The following is a 21,305-nucleotide window of genomic DNA, read 5'->3' on the forward strand; positions in this document are numbered from 1 at the left end:
AAGTGTGGTGCTCTAAGTATGAGTGTAGCTGTTAAAGAGGGAAAAGGAAAACCCTTCTGACGTTGCAAAATAGGGCAGAGTCTCCTTGAGCAGAGCTGTACTCCCCTGCTTTGGTATTGCAATGGCAAATAGTCTGAGTCAATAAAAATAAACTAATTGTTAACTTAAAAGTTACACTTTATATCCTAGTATTCTTTATGCTGCTACTTTGAGTCCAAAGGCTGGTTGTTTAGGTTAAGTGCAATACCACGAGGAGCAGTCCCACATTATCTCAGGTCAGCTTTTTTAATAAAGAGACAGTGTTGCAGGCAGCTGGGTTGGACTCACATGATAGTATGGTACATAAGATGAGGATAGCCATTTGGAAGAGTATGTAATGATGAACTTATGGGCCAAGTGAAATCAAGTAAGGGTTGCTATCTTAAAATAGCCTGCTTCTTTTTTCTATCCCCAAGGGGAGACCCCTTGGTGAGAAGATGGTTAAGACCTCGACCATGGAAGGGGAGTTGGCATTTTTAATATAGAAAGGACTGATTTTGGGTTCATTCTGTAGTTCATGTACTTGTTAGGCATAGCAGGGAATACAGAGAGGTATAAGACATAGTCCTTGCCCTCAAAACAACTCAATTTTATAGGAAACAATATATGTGAAAAAAAAAAATAGAGCAGGGGCAGGAGAAGGTCTTAGGTTGAGAAGACTAAAGAAAATCTTGAGATGGTAGATTGCGAAGATTGGCAGGATAGAGAGTTTATTTCTTAGGAGTGAGGAGGAAAATACCGAACTCGACAATTAGGTTGAATCGTATGAAACTGCCAATATTTGACTCTTCTTGACCTTTAAGGATTTAAAATGGTTTAATCTAATGGTAATTTAGTTGCATGAGGAAGATACATCACCCTGAGTTGACAAGGAAGCTATCTGCAGATATGGGGATGAGCCCTTCTGCCTCCACACCAAGTACATAGGCACCAAACACCACGAGAACAGCATATACAGCCCAAGGAAGGTTACACATTCCTTCTGAAACTGGATCATTAAGGACAAGTTATTTGATGTTAAATAAATTTTCATTTGCTTACATTTATGACATCAGCGTCAGCTACCGAGTCAATCTGCTGAAGGACTGTGGATGGCGGCACATATGAACCAGCACCTAGAGCCTGGGACCCAACTTCATCCAGGAAACCCTCAGAAGACTCCACTGACATTAGGTACCCAGCTTTCAGCTTGTTCCTGTCCAATAAAAGGTGTGTGACTAAGGCAGAAACCAGTTTTATAGAGCAAGGCAAAGTATGTTCCCAAACCCTTAAACATGTTTGGGTAAATATGCAAACTAACAGCTTTGAAATCTTACAGTGCTAAAGGTCTCCATTCTATTTGTTCAATTCACCAACTATTTTAGATACATTTTTGGTGATGGTTTTAGGCATCTCTATTAAAGAACATCCCTATGTGGGCTCTTCTCACTGTCCCTTTAGCAGAATGCTGTGTGCTGATAATATAACTTCCCTTAACCCCACCCCCAGCCCATTTGCGTGCTGGAATTTGTCTCACTGAGGGTAGGGCACGTGGAGAAGGACAGTATAGGTCTTATAAGTCCCTGTGGCTTAAATATGGGCACAAAAACATCAATTTGAAATAAAACAAAATCCAGTTCATACTTATCCCAGAAAGAAATTGATGTTCAATAAGGCACTTGAGTTATTTAACTCAAACTAATCTCCTTGGCACTCTGTAGCAAGACTTTCATTTAGACATAATTACAATTTAATGTAGCAATTTTACCACACTGTCCACTTAATTGAAAAAAGATTTTACCTGCAATAAACTTTACCAAGTGATTATTAGTTTGTCCCTTCAGCAATGACACCTCACCTTCTCTCTTTCACTATAGGAGGACTAAGAACCTTACAAAAAAAGTATCAACTCCATCAAAATGGCAGAATCTAAATATATCTTGACATTAATAACCAAAATTCCATTTTCTAGATGTTGCTGTACCTGGTAAGAACTGTGCCACACTTATTAAGAAAATACATTTTCTTAAATAAATTAGATTTGAAACAGATTTCTCCTAAGCTTATCCATTGTTTCAATTTATTATAAGGTTTGTTTCTGATGCAATCATGCAGAACTGCATACTATTGATCCTTGGTTCCATGTATACAATATTTAATAAATTGTGTTGTACTTATTTGAGAGATGCACTTCTTAGTGTGTTCAGTATAACAAAAGTAATAATACTAATGAGAACAGAAATGGTAAAAGATTGTTCCCTCCTGGGTTGTAATTCACCCTGTCATATTTCCTTTGTGGGCAATACTAAATGATCATGAAGCCCTCGGAGTTTTAGGATTCACATTCTGAATTGTCCTAAATGGACAGAATCAAATTTAAACTCCTGTATGAAAATGCAAGCTGATTTCCAAACTGTCCAAAGTCTGTCTCTTTTAGAGAAACTTCCAGAGCTACTGACTTAAGAAGTGTTGTTAGCACTTTCAATGAGGACAGTGGGAATTTAAAAATCACCAAATAGGAGACAGATATTGCAATCTTTTAATCAGATATATTTTTTGGTCTATCAAATCAGTAAAGAGGAAAAAGTTGCCAATGGTTATGGTAGAACAGGCACTCTTATATATACTGACGATGTGCTTATCAACTGGTAAAACCTTTCAACATTGTGACTCCAAAATATAAAAATAAAAATATTACATAAACACAAACGTGTATTTTAATGCACAGCCTTTCATTATAATGTTTATAACTCTTGGCCCAGTTGCGAATCTATACCAAGAAAGTAATATGAAATACAGAAATGTTTTAAAACCCAAAGATATCCTTTATAGTTTATAATTTCCAACTGCCAGCTTGTTGAAAATGTCCAACAAGTATATTTTGACATACCAATTAAAATTGTTTATGACAAATTTTTAGTAATAAAAATAAATGGAATAAATGCAAACAGCATTATAATGTTAAAAAAAGAGAAGAATCATTAGTAGGGAATGAAAAATAATTTTTGTCTTTGTTTGTAATTTTCAATTTCTACAATAAACACTAATAAGTATTATTTATTAACAAGTATATACACAATATTAACAATTATGTTTTAAAATGGTCAAGATAATCAAAATGTTAACAATTATATCTCTAGGGGGTAGGACTATATTTCCCTTTCCTTTTAAATACTTTTCTGTACCTTTCAATCCTTTTGTGTATTTATTACAATAGTGTTGTAACTAGAAAAAATACAACTTTCAAATAATTGAAACATGAAACATTAATATTGAAACTTACTTGGCAACTAGGACATCTGTATTAGAAAGGTTTCCTTGAGCAACTGTTTTTACTTGGTTATAGGCAGCCTTGATAACCTAGGATAGACAAGTAAAAGCTGGTCATCTTTGATCAGTACCAAAGTCTGCTGCAGCACTCAAATGCTCCTCTACTGAGGCAAAAAAAAAAAAAGATGGAAGGTTAGTTCCAGAGAAACAGTATAGTGTCCATTTGGAATTCTTAAGTCACTACATGCTGCTTACTCTTCCAATGTTCCATAAAGCAGCTGTTTGTACAATATCCAAGTGGCCAAGTTTCTTAACAAACGTTAAGTGGCAGAGGGCAGAGGATGGCAGTAGGGTTTAGGAAAAGAAAACTTTTCCATCTATAATTCGATCCATCTATAATTTATCTCCTATATTCGCTCCAATTTTCTTTCCTTTCGGTGTGAATGTCTCTTCCTACTTAATCTCTCAGTGGAAACTCTCCTAAAACTACCACCCACCTCCTTACAAGTCTAAGCTCCACCTGCCTGCACCAACTTTGTATTTCTTTCTTCCCATTCATTCCTTAATATTATAAATTTTAGTTCACTTCCAATGCCCTGATAAAAACTGATGGTATCACCAATATTATCCGTTTGCTAAAACTACCAGACCTCTCTGTGGTAACTAAAGGGATGTTAATCCAGAGTAGATTGAAACAGTGTTAACCATTCTCTCTTTCCTGGCCTCCAAACGTGCCAGTTTCTCTTCTTTTTCTTTTTTTTGGCCATTTTCCTTAGCTCGACCTTCAGTTTTCTTCTCCTCCAACCTTTCACATGTAACTCTGACTTCAACACACTCTTTATAATGAGGACTCCCAGTATACATCTTGGCCTTGATCTCAACTGAGTTCTTCATTTAGATATCCCAGAGACAACTCAATGCCACATGTCCACACAGAACGAAAATACCAAGGAAACATTTCCTCCCTCTTTTCTGGAAGCATCAGTATATGCGTTTTTCATTTTTAACTTTCCTCCACAGCAGATAACACTTTAATGATATTACACTATACAGAACTCTGATAAATCATGGCATTCAAACATTCCATGTTCTTACTAAAAATATGTTAATGGGGGAAAAATCTTGTGAGAATTGATGAGTCTGCAACTTACATCTCCAGCAGCTGCAGCCTGCGAGATAGTGTAAATCCCAAAGAGTCCAGAATCTGAGTAACTGGCATTAAAAGCGGAAACCTGAAAATATAATGAAACTTTACTGTATGTCATTCTACCAGGTAAAACAGGGCACAATTTCCCTAAGGCTGTCTAGACAAAAATGTATACCTTCACAGTATAAGCAAAGACATGGATTAATATTTCACTTAAATATTGGTTCTATTAAGGTTAATGGTTCTATTAAGGACTGAAGTGTTCTATATACAGGTTACCTCTTTCACAACTGTAATGTTTTAATTTTTCTCATTTAACTCTTTCTAAAACGACGGCTCACTTCCCTTGGTATTTTCTAACCTTTTGATGATTAAAAGTTAATGCAAACATTAACTTGTGAACATTACTACTGTAGATTCAATACAGCCGAGTGGTATAAATCATGGGCTTTGGCATTAGACAAACCTGCTTTCTTCCCTCTGCTGTTGCTGGTGACTTCCTTTTCACCAATTCGCTTTCACTTCTCCTATAGACTAAAGTTAAAGGGTTAGGAAAAAAATTTCTGCTTAGTATCTATTATTCAGATGTCCAAGGGAGCAAGAAGTTTAGCTTCTGGAAAACAGGGGTATTTCTGTCTGTAGTCTGAGTAGTGTGTTAAGTCCCTTAAGGTGGACATGACACCCTAGTAAAGTGCTTTTCAGTGTTTATGTGGACCGTTTACATAAGGATCACTTGAGTTGTTATTAAAAATGTAGATTTTCAGGTTCCTACAACATATCTACTCACTCAGATCACTAAAGATGCAGTCTGGGATTCCAAATTTTAAACTAGTGTTCCAGATGAAGTTTGAAAACCACTGGTTCGGCCCATATGAAGCATACAAAGATATGCACTTCAATCACCTGAAGTTTAATTACAATTCTGAGACTAACTAGTCAACCTCCAAATTTCTGGCCAAATTCTGAAGTAGGAATTTCTATTAATTTTTTGGGGGGCGGATTTATCTTTTAAATTTATTTATTTATTTATGGCTGCATTGGGTTTTCATTGCTGTGTGCAGGTTTCCTCTAGTTGTGGAGAGCGGGGGCTGCTCTTCGTTGCAGTGCCTGGGCTTCTAATTGCAGTGGCTTCTCTTGTTGCAAAGCATGGGCTCTAGGTGCGCGGGCTTCAGTAGTTGTGGTGTGCAGGCTCAGTAGCTGTGGCTCGCAGACTCTAGAGTGCGGGTTCAGTAGTTGTGGTGCGTGGGCCTAGTTGCTCCGCGGCATGTGGGATCTTCCCAGACCAGGGCTTGAACCTGTGTCCCCTGCATTGGCAGGCGGATTCTTAACCACTGTGCCACCAGGGAAGTCCCAGGAATTTCTATTATATTATGTCACTGGATTAGATTAAACTCCAACTACCCAAAGCATCATTAACATTCAATGGTGAAGAGTAAAGCATGAAGAAAAGAAAACAGAGTAGACCATGAACCAGGAGAAAGAAAATCTGGAGGAAATCTAATTTAGGACTAGGACTAATTTAAGATAATAGTTTTTGGGAGTTCCCTGGTGGTCCAGTGGGTAAGACTCTGAGCTGCAGGGAGCCTGGGTTCAATCCCTGGTCGGAGAACTAGATCCCATGTGCATGCCGCAACTAAGAAGCCCATACGCTACAACTAAAAGATCCCACATGCTACAACTAAACATGCCGCAATGAAGATCCCATGTGCCACAACTAAGACTCAGTGCAGCCAAAATAAATAAACTTAAAAAAAAAAGTAAGACAAAGGTTTTCAAACTGTGCTCCAGGGAACTCTAAGGTTCTGTACAGAAGATTCCAAGGGTTTCACTGTCAAGTAAGCCTTCTAAACTTCTTTAAAAGCAAAAACTTTTGTGTTGGGCATTGCAGCTGGGAAATGGCACTGATGACAAAGGCTCCTCTGCTAAAAAAAAAAAAAAAAAAGTCTGACACTACCACTAAAGTATTAAACAGGAATAGAAAGAGAAGATAACTGATTTTAATTTTCACCATTAAGTGTCAAATGGCCAAAGACTTAGAGGCATAAACCTACCTGTGCCATGTACTATTGCTGAAATTATGAACGATACTTAATCCTACAATTTAGTACATTTGTTACTTTTTAAAGATATAATTGAAAGTCACACGGGGCATTACATTGGGCAAACTATCGTCACTCATTAAATATATTGCCGGTTGACATTTTACATTCTCTTGATTTGAGTATCATTATTTTGAAAGCTTTAGCACTTGCCTCACTGTCATAAAAAGGTGTCTTCTAAGGCAACATAACTTTTGGTTATGGTTAAATGTCATTTTTCTCTTTTAATCTCAAGCTGGAGGAGCAGGTCTGTAAGTAATTTTTTGCTGTATATCTTATACACTTGGTTAGAAAACATGAAGAGCAGTGAAATTCAGGAACTAGCCACAAGAATAGAAGGGGACAGAAGAAATCAGAAAAAAAGACTAATTAGAATCTAGGGGAATGTTTAGTATCTAAAACTTTATTCTAAAGGGGACTGAAGTGTGAATTTCTGACTTTTTAAGCATTCAATTCTTCTTTTTATATTAGAATAACAGTACGTTTTTGATAGACCCACTAAGGTACTAAAATTAAGCCTGGCTGTCTCTTCAATTTTACAAAGATATTCTTTGTGTTCATCTTAATTTTTTTTTTTTTTTTTGGCCACACCGCGTGGCATGCGGGATCTTAGTTCCCTGACCAGGGATAGAACCCGTGCCGCCTGCAGTGGAAGCGTGCTGAGTCTTAACCACTGGACCACCAGAGAAGTCCCTCATCTTAAATTTTAAAAGCAGATTAACATTAAGAGCAAGTTATCAGGACTACACGTAAACACTGAGCCTGTGAAAACAAAAGGAGAGATATCAACTGTTCAGACTCACATCAAATGGCTGGTGAATTCCCTTGGCAACAGCTTGGTATAGAGAGCTGGTAGCATTGCTGCCCCTCTTAACATGTGGTCCAGCACCGAGGACATGCTGGAGAACACTAAACGCATTTGCTTCTGCACTTCCTGCAGCAGCACCTTCTGCTACAAGAGCAGCATGGACGAGACTGTCTCCATTCTGTTCTCGAATTTCACCTGGGGCCGGGTAAGGCAAGAGCGAAGAAAGTGGCTTTTGGTTTTATTCTTCAATATTCTCTACAACACAGTATTAACCCATTAAGATTAAGCTTTTCCCTGGCCTGGTGCTCTCCTTGCTATCCTGCCCTTCCCCCAACACATACACAAACATGTTTAATACATAACACTCAAGCAACCTAATTCTTTCTTTCCACATTGATACTATTTGGTAGTAAATAATCAGGCCTATTATACTCCAATATGCTACTGGGGGGAGAGGCGGCATTCTGGTAAATTAACCTTAATGGAACAAAACGCTTACCTCCACGGTACTTGGTCTTTGCACCAGATAAACCGAGCCCACCCCTCATGTTGAGAAACTGTTCAGCAACTTGCTTTAGAACAGGATGACTCATACCTATTTCAAAAGAAACAAAAACAAACTAGAACCAGAATTTCTAAAACACAATTGTAAAACACTATTTAAAAAATACATTATACAATTCAAATATTACAGAAATAAACAGTAAAGAAAATAACAGCCTCCCATAATGCCATTCTTCCAGACATAATGCATTTACAGCTTTACTATATATTCATCTAGAACTTTTTCTATGCAAATATTATCCTTTTTATTTTTAAAATGGTGTCATTCTATTGATATTGTTTCTAACTTGTCTTTTGTAATTTACACCTAAGTGAATGGACTACACCAAACATTTAATGGTTATAAAGAATTTTATTATATGGATATATCATCATTTATTTAATCAATCTCTTCTTGAGGGACATTAGTATGCTTCTAATAGTTGGCTATTAAAACAGTATGGCAATGTGCATCAAAAGACATTTTCAAAAGAATGAAAAGATAATCCACAAAACGGGAAAAAATCTGGTAAGGATTAGTATCCAGAATATATAAAGAACTCTTATAACTCAACAATTAAAAAAAACAAACAACCCAATTAAAAAATGGGCAAGGGACCTGAATAAGCATTTCTCCAAATAAGATATATAGACGGCCAAAAAGCACAAAAAAATATGTTCAGTGTTATCAATCACTACGGAAATGCATATCAAAACCACAAAGAGACACTACTTCACACCCATTAGGATGGCCATAATCAAAGACAGATAATAAGTGTTGATAAGGATGTGGAGAAATTGGAACCCTTGTGCACTGTTGATGGGACGTAAAATGGTTCAACTGCTTTGGAAAACAGTCTGGCAGTTCTTCAAATGGTTAAACAGAGAGATACCCTATCCTGGCAATTCTACTCCTAGGTATACACCCAAAACAATGAAAAAAATGTTTTGTTAAAAAACTTATATATGAATGTTTATATTCATAAAAGCCAAAACATTCAGAACAACCCAAATGTCCAGCTAATGAATGAATAACAAAATGTGGTAATGAAATATATTTTGCAGCCAGAAAAGGGAATGGAACATTGGTATATGCTACCATATGGATGGACTTTGAAAACATTATGCTAAGTGACTAAGTGAAAGAAGCCAGTTACAAAGGCTATTATTGTATAATTCCCTTTATATGAAATGTCCAGAATAGTCAACTCTATATAGACAGAAAGGAGATTAATGGTTGCCAGAGGCAAGGAGGAGGTGGAACGAGGAGTGACTGCTAATGAGTATGGGGTTTCTTTTGGGGATGGTGAAAATGTTCTGAAATTAGATAGTGGCAATAGTTGCACAACTCTGTGACTATACTAAAAACCACAAACTGTACACTTTAAAAGGGTGAATTTTATGGCATGTGAATTATACCTCAATTAAGCTGTTATTTATAAAACAAATGAACAAAAACCCAATATTGCAAATAATATTCTCATGCAACTATTTTGTAAGCTCGACCAAATGTTTCTGCAGGGTAAATTCTTAAAAGTAAATGCTGGGCCTAAGAGTATAAACAATTACAATTTTAATATATTAAAATAGACCTCCAGGGACTTCCCTGGTAGCGAGATGGTTAAGAATCCACCTGCTGGGCTTCCCTGGTGGCGCAGTGGTTGAGAGTCCGCCTGCCGATGCAGGGGACGCGGGTTCGTGCCCTGGTCCGGGAGGATCGCGGAGCGGCTGGGCCCGTGAGCCATGGCCGCTGGGCCTGCGCATCCGGAGCCTGTGCTCCGCAACGGGAGAGGCCACAGCAGTGAGAGGCCCCTGTACCGCAAAAAAAAAAAAAAGAATCCACCTGCTGATGCAGGGGACACGGGTTCAATCCCTGGTCTGGGAAGATCCCACATGCCGCGGAGCAACAACTACTAAGCCCGTGCACCACAACTGAGCCTGAGCTCTAGAGCCCGTGAGCCACAACTACTGAGGCCATGTGCTTCAACTACTGAAGCCTGCGTGCCTAGAGCCTGTGCTCCGCAACAAGAGAAGCCACCGCAATGAGAAGCCCGCGCACCACAACGAAGAGTACCCCCCACTCGCCACAACTAGAGAAAGCCTGCGTGCAGCAACAAAGACCCAACGCGGCCAAAAAAAAAAAAAGACCTACAAAAATGTACCATTTTACACTCCCACCAATAATTTTTGAGAGTGCCTATTTCTCCATACCATGGTTAATACTGGGCAGTGTCAATCTTTTAATTTTTGTCAATTTCACAGATTAAACATTTAGTTATCACATCTTTTACAATAATTGGCCACACACACACACTTTCCCCACGAATTGGTTGTTCATGCCCTTTGTCTATTTTTCTAAATTGTACTTAAAACGAAGCAAAACAAAAACAAAAGCTCTTTGTAAAAGCTCTTTGCTTAGAGAAATCTGCCCTTTGTCATAGGTTTTGCAAATACTGTAATGAATTTGAAAGCAAGTGCTTTAAAAAGTTAAATGCTGGATTCTGCTTAAAAATAAAAAAGACTAGCTATTTTTTTTTTCAGAGTTGTGGAGGATTTATTTATATGCTATAAAACTGTGTTGGGGAAGTTGTATTTTTTTTAATTTTATTGACGTATAATTGATTTACAATGTTGTGTTAATTTCCGCTATAAAGTGACTCAGTTATACATATATATATTCTTTTTCATATTCTTTTCCATGATGGCTTATCACAGGATATTGAATATAGTTCTCTGTGCTATACAGTGGGACCTTGTTGTTTATCCATTCTACACATAATAGTTTGCACCTACTAATCCCAAACTCCCAATCCTTCCCTTCCCCATCCCCCTCGGCAACCACAAGTCTGTTCTCTGCGTGAGACTGTTTCTATTTCATACATATGTTCATTTGTGTCGTATTTTAGATTCTATGTGTAAGTGATATATGGTATTTGTCCTCTTTCTGACTTACTTTGCTTAGTATGATAATCTCTACATCCATCCATGTTGCTGCAAATAGCATTATTTCATTCTTTTTAATGGCTGAGTGATATTCTATTGTATATATGTACCACACCTTCTTTATCCGTTCATCTGTCAATGGACATTTAGGTTGTTTCCATGAAAGACTAGCTATTAAAATCCTATCACATACGGACTTTCTGACATAAACAGAGGATGAGTTCTGAAATTTTGTTCAATCCTGTGTTCACGTAATTATAGCTTAAAGGACTACTCTTTTTTTTTAATGACTCACATTGAGACAGTGAAACAATACTTTTATTCATAACTATAAGTGTAACATTTAATAGTAGCACATCTTAGAGTTTCTCTTTTTTCAATTAACCACTTTCTAGAATGAGACAGAACAACATAATGGAGAATTGTATAATCAGAATTTAAGAAAATACCCAAGTGAGTATATTATAAATTGAGGCTGGTTACCTCTATAGTGACAGAATTACAATGCACTGGAAAGGTGTTCCATCCCCTACCACACCAAATTATAAAGGAAAAGTCAGCAGCCTCAGTGAATTTTCTGACTATCTACCACTTTCTCTGGGAGCCAAGAACCATGGAACTGTAAATTATCTAGGTATCGATCTATATATAACTATAAAAGGTGTATATATACATAGTCAGTTACATATGATAGTACCTGATTTTACAGAGTTTCAAGGATAATTCTACCTCCTCATTGAATAAGTTAGTCACATGTTTCACTATCTGCCAAGTCATACTTCTTTTTTTTTAACTGAAGATTTACAATGTTGTGTTAGTTTCTGGTATACAGCAAAGTGATTCAGTTATAAATATTCTTTTCCATTATGGTTTATTACAGGATATTGAATATAGTTTCCTATACTATAAAATAGAATCTTGTTGTTTATCCATTCTATATATAACAGTTTATATCTGCTATTCCCAAACTCCCAATCCAACCCTCCCCTGTCCCCCTCCCCGTTGGCAACCAAAAGTCTGTTTTCTATGTCTGTGACTTAAAAAACTACTCTTAAAAGAAGCAAACTGACATACAGGTAATTCCCAACTTACCAAGTCCAATCAAAGCCATTCTTGCACTTGTAAAATGATTCTGTACATAGTCATGTAACTGAGGAAGTAAAAACATTTATTAGGTTATATTGGTATAAATATAAAAAGCTATAAAAACGTGAAACCACAGTTCAGCAGAAGATAAATACTCAGGCTTAAAAGCTGCTATAATGAACTATAAGGGACTACTTAGTACTGAATTAAACTGAGCTTTTAAAAACCATTGCTTAAAAAGAACTAGAACTTAATGTGGTGATAGTTATGTAACTCTGTGAATATAATAAAAACCACTGAATTGTGCATTTTAAATGGGTGAACTGTATGGTATGTGAATTACATCTCAATGAAGCTGTTAATGGGGAAAAAAACAGAATTAAAAATTAGAGCACACATTGGCTTGAACTTGAAGATATGGGCCTATTATGATTTTTATTATAATGTGATTTAAGTAGTACATCAGGTTTCTTTTGTCTTTATACAGGTAGTAATAAAGCACTGTTATTAACATTCTATAGTAGGGCTAATAGAGTTATATCACTATACCCCTATTGGGCATCTTTGAAGGTTTTTTTGCTCTGAGGTTACTGTCTATACCAGGATTTCCAACCTGGATGATTACAGAATTATATGGGGAGCTTAAAAAACAAAAACACTGTCTATGTCTCCCCACCCCATCCCATTCCTGGGCCCACTGTATAGACTGATATAGTAGATTCAATGTGAAATCTTGGAATCTTTATTTAAAACAAACCACCCACCCAGGTGATCTGAGGATCAGCGAGATTTGACAATCACTGGTTTATACTATCAATTTAGACCTAATATACAAAAGTAGAGCTAAAACATGCATTCTAAACAGGCACACTATTGCTCCCAAGGGAGTGAAAATTAGTTCTTCGAGGTAAGAAAAAAACCTTATTCCTTTATATATAAACTACAAATATATATACAGTACATAAACAGATATACAGTATATCCATGGCATTAGTAAGAAGTCAGAAAGAGAAAAACAAATACCATATGCTAACACATATATATGGAATCTAAGAAAAGAAAAAAAAGGTCACGAAGAACCTAGGGGTAAGACGGGAATAAAGACACAGACCTACTAGAGAATGGACTTGAAGGTATGGGGAGGGGGAAGGGTAAGCTGTGAAAAAGTGAGAGAGTGGCATGGACATATATACACCACCAAATGTAAAATCGATAGCTAGTGGGAAGCAGCCGCATAGCACAGGGAGATCAGCTCGGTGCTTTGTGGCCGCCTGGAGGGGTGGGATACGGAGGGTGGGAGGGAGGGAGATGCAAGAGGGAAGAGATATGGGAACATATGTATATGTATAACTGATTCACTTCGTTATGAAGCAGAAACTAACACATCACTGTAAAGCAATTATACTCCAATAAAGATGTTAAAAAAAAAAAAATGAGGGGTGGGTATTGGCTAAAAAGGCTCCTTGGCTGATGTTGAGAACTGTGAAGCTAAGGTAATAAAACTAAACTTTTATTCAATTTATCAGAATCTGTGCCCTAAAATGAATGGTGTCTCCATCTATGGAGCCACCTTGGAAAGTCATATTCTTTTTTTTAATGTTGATGTTTTTCTATTGAATGCTGCCTTTGCTCAAATTATTCTAACAACCATTTCTTTAGAATTTCCTTTAGCCTAGGGATACATTTAAAAAATGCTAATAACTTTGAGATAACCATGGTTAACATTTGGTATTTGTCTATGATGCACACACCTTATTTTTTAAAAAATGGGACACCATGGTACATCCTATTCATAAATTACCTTTCCTTTACTTGACAACAAGTTATGAAAATTTCATTATCAATTAATATTTTTGAATGGTTGAATAGTATTCCATTCTACAGATATTTAATATATTATTTAACTAGTTCTCTAATGTTGGATATTTGATTTGTTACTTCTAATTTTTCACAATTGCATACAATCCCACAATAGACATCCTTGTAGGTAAATGTTTTGTTATGTGCATCCTTTTAGCTACCTCAATAATATATCTTCAATAATATATCTTCACAAGAGTGAATCTGATTTCTGAAAAAATTCAAAAACATACTAGAGGCCAGTCTTATGAAAAATGTTGGGGCTTCCCTGGTGACGCAGTGGTTGAGAGTCTGCCTGCCGATGCAGGGGACGCGGATTCGTGCCCCGGTCTGGGAAGATCCAAAATGCCACGGAACGGCTGGGCCCGTGAGCCATGGCCGCTGAGCCTGCACGTCCGGAGCCTGTGCTCCTCAACAGGGGAGGCCACAGCAGTGAGAGGCCCGCGTACCGCAAAAAAAAAAAAAAAAATGTTGGCTGTTCCGAGTTGGATGATACCAGTTATAATTTTTTTTGAACAGTACCATATGAATGGTAGGCACTAAATTGATAACTGGATAGTTTTCTTAACCAGGAGATAAGTCAAAAGAGGAAAGGGATACAAAATTCAGTTTTCTGTAGTGGATAACCAGAAATGAGAATAAAAGCCTAATTTCTGAGTCATATATACTTGGAAAGTGTTGATAATTCCCAGTTTTTTGTTTTTGTTTTTTTTTTTTTGCGGCACGTGGGCCTCTCACCGGTGCGGCCTCTCCCATTGCAGAGCACAGGCTCCGGACGCGCAGGCTCAGTGGCCATGGCTCACGGGCCCAGCTGCTCTGCAGCATGTGGGATCCTCCCGGACCGGGGCACAAAGCCATGTCCCCTGCATCGGCAGGCAGACTCTCAACCACTGCACCACGAGGGAAGCCCCCCAGTTTTTCTCTTAATGTCTCTTGGTAAAAAGATTTTTTGGGGGTGGGTGAGGGGTAGGAGTAGGAAATTAAGATTATATACACATATCTACACTTGCAAATTTAATGCTCAATGTTTCACATTTTGTAAACAAAGTTCTATGATATATACATGGCTGTGACATGTGACAAATTTGTACTGCCAGCAAAGTGAGGCAGGTGTGCTGGAGAAGGTAAATGAGCTGGTGAGCAGGCTGATGACAGAATGGGAAGCAAGAAAGTGGGCTTCATTCCTACCTATGTATTCAGAGTGGTTAAAGGAAGACTTTTAGTCACATTATGGTATTTAAACACTTACATACTGTTTAAAAGACAGATATACATAGAAAAGGGTCTAGAAGAAAAATACACCTAGGTGCTAACAATGAGTGCCTTTAGGTGTGTGAGATATCTTTTTCCCCCTTTATTTTCTGAAATTTCTGTAAGGAACATGCCCATTTTGTAATAAAAACTTTAGTTGAAAGATACACAGAAATTGTTCAGATGGAATTTTAGTTAAAAAGCAAGCTGATGGATGGGAAATTCCCTGGCGGTCCAGTGGTTAGAACTCTGCTCTTCCACTGCAGGGGGCACTGGTTCAATCACTGGTAGGGGAACTAGGACCCCACAAGCTGCATGGCGTGGCCAAAAAAAAGCAAGCTGATGAAAAAAAAGCAAGCTAGAAAATTTCTTAAATTAGAAGATACAAAAAACTAGCAAACGAAACTGAAGTGGTAGATGAACATTCAATTTAATGGGAAAATAAGCACATTTTAAAATGTAATGTGTTGGAGCCTGAACCAAGATGGCGGAGTAGAAGGACGTGCTCTGACTCCCTCTTGTGAGAACACCAGAATCACAACTAGCTGCTGGACAATCATCGACAGGAAGACACTGGAACTCACCAAAAAAGATACCCCACATCCAAAGACAAAGGAGAAGCCACAATGAGACGGTAGGAGGGGCGCAATCACAGCAAAATCTAATCCCATAACTGCTTGGTGGGTGACTCACAGACTGGAGGACACTTATACCACGGAAGTCCACCCACTGGAGTGAAGGTTCTGAGCCCCATGTCAGGCTTCCCAAACTAGAGGTCTGGCAACGGGAGGAGGAATTCCCAGAGAATCAGACTTTGAAGCCTAGTGGGATTTGACTGCAGGACTTCGACAAGACTGGGGGAAACAGAGACTCCACTCTTGGAGGGCATACACAAAGTAGTGTGTGCATCGGGACCCAGGGGAAGGAGCAGTGACCCCAGGGGAGACTGAACCAGACCTACATGCTAGTGTTGGAGGGTCTCCTGCAGAGGCGGGGTGTAGCTGTGGCTCGCAGTGGGGACAAGGACACTGGCAGCAGAAGTTCTGGGAAGTACACCTTGGCGTGAGCCCTCCCAGAGTCTGCCATTAGCCCCACCAAAGAGCCAAGGTAGGCTCCAGTGTTGGGTTCCCTCAGGCCAAGCAACCAACAGCGAGGGAACCCAGCCCCACCCATCAGCAGTCAAGCAGATTAAAGTTTTACTGAGCTCTGCCCACCAGAGCAAGTCAGCTCTACCCACCACCAGTCCCTCCCATCAGGAAACCTGCACAAGCCTCTTAGATAGCCTCATCCACCAGAGGGCAGACAGCAGAAACAAGAAGAACTACAATCCTGCAACCTGTGGAACAAAAACCACATTCACAGACAGACAGACAAGATGAAAAGGCAGAGGGCTTTATACCAGATGAAGGAACAAGATAAAGCCCCAGAAAAACAACTAAATGAAGTGCAGATAGGCAATCTTCAGAATATGATAGTGAAGATGACCCAGGACCTCGGAAAAAGAATGGAGGCAAAGATCGAGAAGATGCAAGAAATGTTTAACAAAGACCTAGAAGACTTAAAAAACAAACAAACAAAGATGAACAATACAATAACTGAAAAAAAAATACACTAGAAGGAATTAATAGCAGAATAACTGAGGCAGAAGAACGGATAAGTGGCCTGGAAGACAGAATGGTGGAATTCACTGCTGCAGAACAGAATAAAGAAAAAAGAATGAAAAGAAATGAAGACAGCCTAAGAGACCTCTGGGACAACATTAAACACAAAAACATTCGCATTATAGGGGTCCCAGAAGGAGAAGAGAGAGAGAAAGGACCAGAGAAAATATTTGCAGAGATTATAGTCAAAAACTTCTCTAACGTGGGAAGGAAACAGCCACCCAAGTCCAGGAAGTGCAGAGAGTACCATACAGGATAAACCCAAGCAGAAACACGCTGAGACACATAGTAATCAAGTTGGCAAAAATTAAAGAAAAATTATTGAAAGCAGCAAGGGAAAAATGACAAATAACATACAAGGGAACTCCCATAAGGTTAACAGCTGATTTCTCAACAGAAACTCTACAAGCCAGAAGGGAGTGGCATGATATACTTAAAGTGATGAAAGGGAAGTACCTACAACCAAGATTACTCTACCTGGCAAGGATCTCATTCAGATTCGATGGAGAAATCAAAAGCTTTACAGACAAGCAAAAGCTCAGATAATTCAGCACCACCAAAGCAGCTCTACAACAAATGCTAAAGAAACTTCCCTAACTGGGAAACACAGGAGAAGAAAAGGACCTACAAAAACAAACCCAAAACAATTAAGAAAATAGTCATAGGAACATACATATTGAAAATTACCTTAAACGTGAATGGATTAAATGCTCCAAGCAAAAGACACAGGCTTGCTGAATGGATACAAAAACAAGACCCATATATATGCTGTCTACAAGAGACCCACTTCAGACCTAGGGACACATACAGACTGAAAGTGAGGGGATGGAAAAAGATATTCCACGCAAATGGAAATCAAAAGAAAGCTGGAGTAGCAATACTCATATCAGATAAAACAGACTTTAAAATGAAGAATGTTATAAGAGACAAGGAAGGACACTACATAATGATCAAGGGATCAATCCAAGAAGGTAAAACAATTATAAATATATATGCACCCAACATAGGAGCACCTCAATACATAAGGCAACTGCTAACAGCTGTAAAAGAGGAAATCGACAGTAACACAATAATAGTGGAGGCCTTAAACACCTCACTTACACCAATGGACAGATCATCCAAAATGAAAATAAATAAGGAAACAGAAGCTTTAAATGACACAATAGACCAGACAGATATAATAGATATTTATAGGACATTCCATCCAAAAACAGCAGATTACACTTTCTTCTCAAGTGCGCACGGAACATTCTCCAGGATAGATCACATCTTGGGTCACAAATCAAGCTTCAGTAAATTTAAGAAAATTGAAATCATATCAAGCATCTTTTCTGACCACAATGCTATGAGTTTAGAAATGAATTACAGGGGGAAAAAATGTAAAAAACACAAACACATGGATGTTAAACACTACGTTACTAAATGACCAAGAGATCACTGAAGAAATCAAAGAGGAAATCAAAAAATACCTAGAGACAAATGACAATGAAAACATGACAATCCAAAACCTATGGGATGCAGCAAAAGCAGTTCAAAGAGGCAAGTTTATAGCTATAAAAGCCTACCTCAAGAAACAAGAAAAATCTCAAATAAACAATCTAAGCTTACACCTAAAAGAACTAGAGAAAGAACAAACAAAACCCAAAGTTAGCAGAAGGAAAGAAATCATAAAGATCAGAGCAGAAATAAATGAAATAGAAACAAAGAAAACAATAGAAAAGATCAATAAAATTAAAAGCTGGCTCTTTGAGAAGATAAACAAAATTGATAAATCATTAGCCAGACTCATCAAGAAAAAGAGGGAGAGGGCTTCCCTCGTGGCGCAGTGGTTGAGAGTCCGCCTGCCGATGCAGGGGACACGGGTTTGTGCCCCGGTCTGGGAAGATCCGACATGCCGCGGAGCGGCTGGGCCCGTGAGCCATGGCCGCTGAGCCTGCGCGTCCGGAGCTCCGCAGTGGGAGAGGCCACAACAGTGAGAGGCCCGTGTACTGCCAAAAAAAAAAAAAGAAAAAAAGAAAAAGAGGGAGAGGACTCAAATCAATAAAATTAGAAATGAAAAAGGAGAAGTTACAACAGACACTGCAGAAACACAAAGCACCCTAACAGACTACTACAAGCAACTTTATGCCAATAAAATGGACAACCTGGAAGAAATGGACAACTTCTTAGAAAGGTATAACCTTCCAAGACTGAACTAGGAAGAAACAGAAAATATGAACAGACCAATCACAAGTAATAAAGCTGAAACTGTAATTTAAAATCTTCCAACAAACAGAAGTCCAAGACCAGATGGCTTCACAGGTAAATTTTATCATTTAGAGAAGAGCTAACAGCCATCCTTCTCAAACTCTTCTAAAAAATTGCAAAGGAAGGAACACTCCCAAACTCATTCTACAAGGCCACCATCACCCTGATACCAAAACCAGACAGACATACTACAAAAGAAGAAAATTACAGACCAATATCACTGATGAATATAGATGCAAAAATCCTCAAGAAAATACTAGCAAACAGAATCCAACAACACATTAAAAGGATCATACACCATGATCAAGTGGGATTTATCCCAGGGATGTAAGGATTCTTCAATATACGCGAATCAATCAATGTGACACACCATATTAACAAATTGAATAATAAAAACCATATGTCATCTCAATAGACGCAGAAAAAGCTTTTGACAAAATTCAACACCCATTTATGATAAAAACTCTCCAGAAAGTGGGCATAGAGGGAACCTACCTCAACATAATGAAGGCCATATATGACAAGCCCACAGCAAACATCATTCTCAAAGGTGAAAAACTGAAAGTATTTCCTCTAAGATCGGGAACAAGACAAGGATGTCCACTCTCGCCACTATTATTCAACAGTTTTGGAAGTCCTAGCCATGGCAATCAGAGAAGAAAAAGAAATAAAAGGAATACAAATTGGTAAAGAAGAAGTACAACTGTCACTTTTTGCAGATGACATGATACTATACACAGAGAATCCTAAAGATTTCACCAGAAAACTGCTAGAGCTAATGAATGAATTTAGTAAACTTGCAGGATACAAAATTAATGCACAGAAAGCTCTTGCAGTCCTATACACTAATGATGAAAAATCTGGAAGAGAAATTAAGGAAACACTCCCATTCACCACTGCAACAAAAAGAATAAAATACCTAGGAATAAACCTACCTAAGGAGGTAAAAGACCTGTACTCAGAAAACTATAAGACACTGATGAAAGAAATCAAAGATGACACAGACAGATGGAGAGATATATGTTTTTGGATTGGAAGAATCAATATTGTGAAAATGACTATACTACCCAAAGCAATCTACAGATTCAATGCAATCCCTATCAAATTACCAATGGCATTTTTTACAGAACTAGAACAAAAAATCTTAAATTTGAATGGAGACACAAAAGACCCTGAATAGCAAAGGCAATCTTGAGGGAAAAAAACGGAGCTGGAGGAATCAGACTCCCTGACTTCAGACTATACTACAAAGCTACAGCAATCAAGACAATGTGGTCCTGACAAGAAACAGAAATATAGATCAATGGAACAGGATAGAAAGCCCAGAGATAAACCCACACACCTATGGTCAACTAATCTATGACAGAGGCGGCAAGGATATACAATGGAGAAAAGACAGTCTCTTCAATAAGTGGTGCTGGGAAAACTGGACAGCTACATGTAAAAGAATGAAATTAGAACACTCCCTAACACCATACACAAAAATAAACTCAAAATGGATTAGAGACCTAAATGTAAGACCATACAGTATAAAACTCTTAGAGGAAAACACAGGAAGAACACACTTTGACATAAATCACAGCAAGATCTTTTTTGATCCACCTCCTAGAGTAATGGAAATAAAAACAAAAGTAAAAGAATGGGACCTAATGAAACTTATAAGCTTTTGCACAGCAAAGGAAACCATAAACAAGATGAAAAGACAACCCTCAGAATGGGAGAAAATATTTGCAAACGAATCAACGGACAAAGGATTAATCTCCAAAATATATAAATAGCTCGGGCAGCTCAATATTAAAAAAACAAACAGCAACCCTATCCAAAAATGGGCAGAAGACCTAAATAGACATTTCTCCAAAGAAGACATATAGATGGCCAAGAAGCACATGAAAAGATGCTCAACATCACTAATTATTAGAGAAATGCAAATAAGAACTACAATGAGGTATCACCTCACACCAGTTAGAATGGGCATCATCAGAAAATCTACAAAGAACAAATGCTGGACAGGGTGTGGAGAAAAGGGAACCCTCTTGCACTGTTGGTGGGAATGTAAACTGATACAGCCACTATGGAGAACAGTATGGAGGTTCCTAAAAAACTAAAAACACAATTACCATATGATCCAGCAATCCCACTACTGGGCATATATCCAGAGAAAACCACAATTCAAAAAGACACATGCACCTCAGTGTTCACTGCAGCACTATTTACAATAGCCAGGTCATGGAAGCAACCTAAATGCCCATTGACAGAAGAATGGATAAAGAAGTTGTGGTACATATATACAATGGAATATTACTCAGCCATAAAAAGGAATGAAATTGGGTCATTTGTTGAGACGTGGATGGATCTAGAGACTGTCATACAGA

General features: G+C 38.1%; 1 protein-coding gene across 1 annotated transcript in view; it reads right to left on the reverse strand.

The window, feature by feature from the left end:
• The window catches only part of UQCRC2 (ubiquinol-cytochrome c reductase core protein 2), a 30,270-nt gene that overhangs the window by 366 nt on the left and 8,599 nt on the right, over positions 1-21,305 (reverse strand). Inside the window, exons 8-13 of the mRNA XM_082600519.1 lie at positions 11,921-11,978; positions 7,842-7,937; positions 7,338-7,537; positions 4,440-4,520; positions 3,302-3,378; positions 1,081-1,234 (exon numbers count right to left, since the gene is read on the reverse strand). Coding sequence (XP_082456645.1) covers positions 1,081-1,234; positions 3,302-3,378; positions 4,440-4,520; positions 7,338-7,537; positions 7,842-7,937; positions 11,921-11,978 — 666 coding nt within the window. The remainder of the gene's footprint in view (positions 1-1,080; positions 1,235-3,301; positions 3,379-4,439; positions 4,521-7,337; positions 7,538-7,841; positions 7,938-11,920; positions 11,979-21,305) is intronic.

This window comes from Mesoplodon mirus, assembly GCF_964341445.2.
Source record: "Mesoplodon mirus genome assembly, chromosome: 15".
Classification (NCBI taxonomy): domain Eukaryota; kingdom Metazoa; phylum Chordata; class Mammalia; order Artiodactyla; family Ziphiidae; genus Mesoplodon; species Mesoplodon mirus.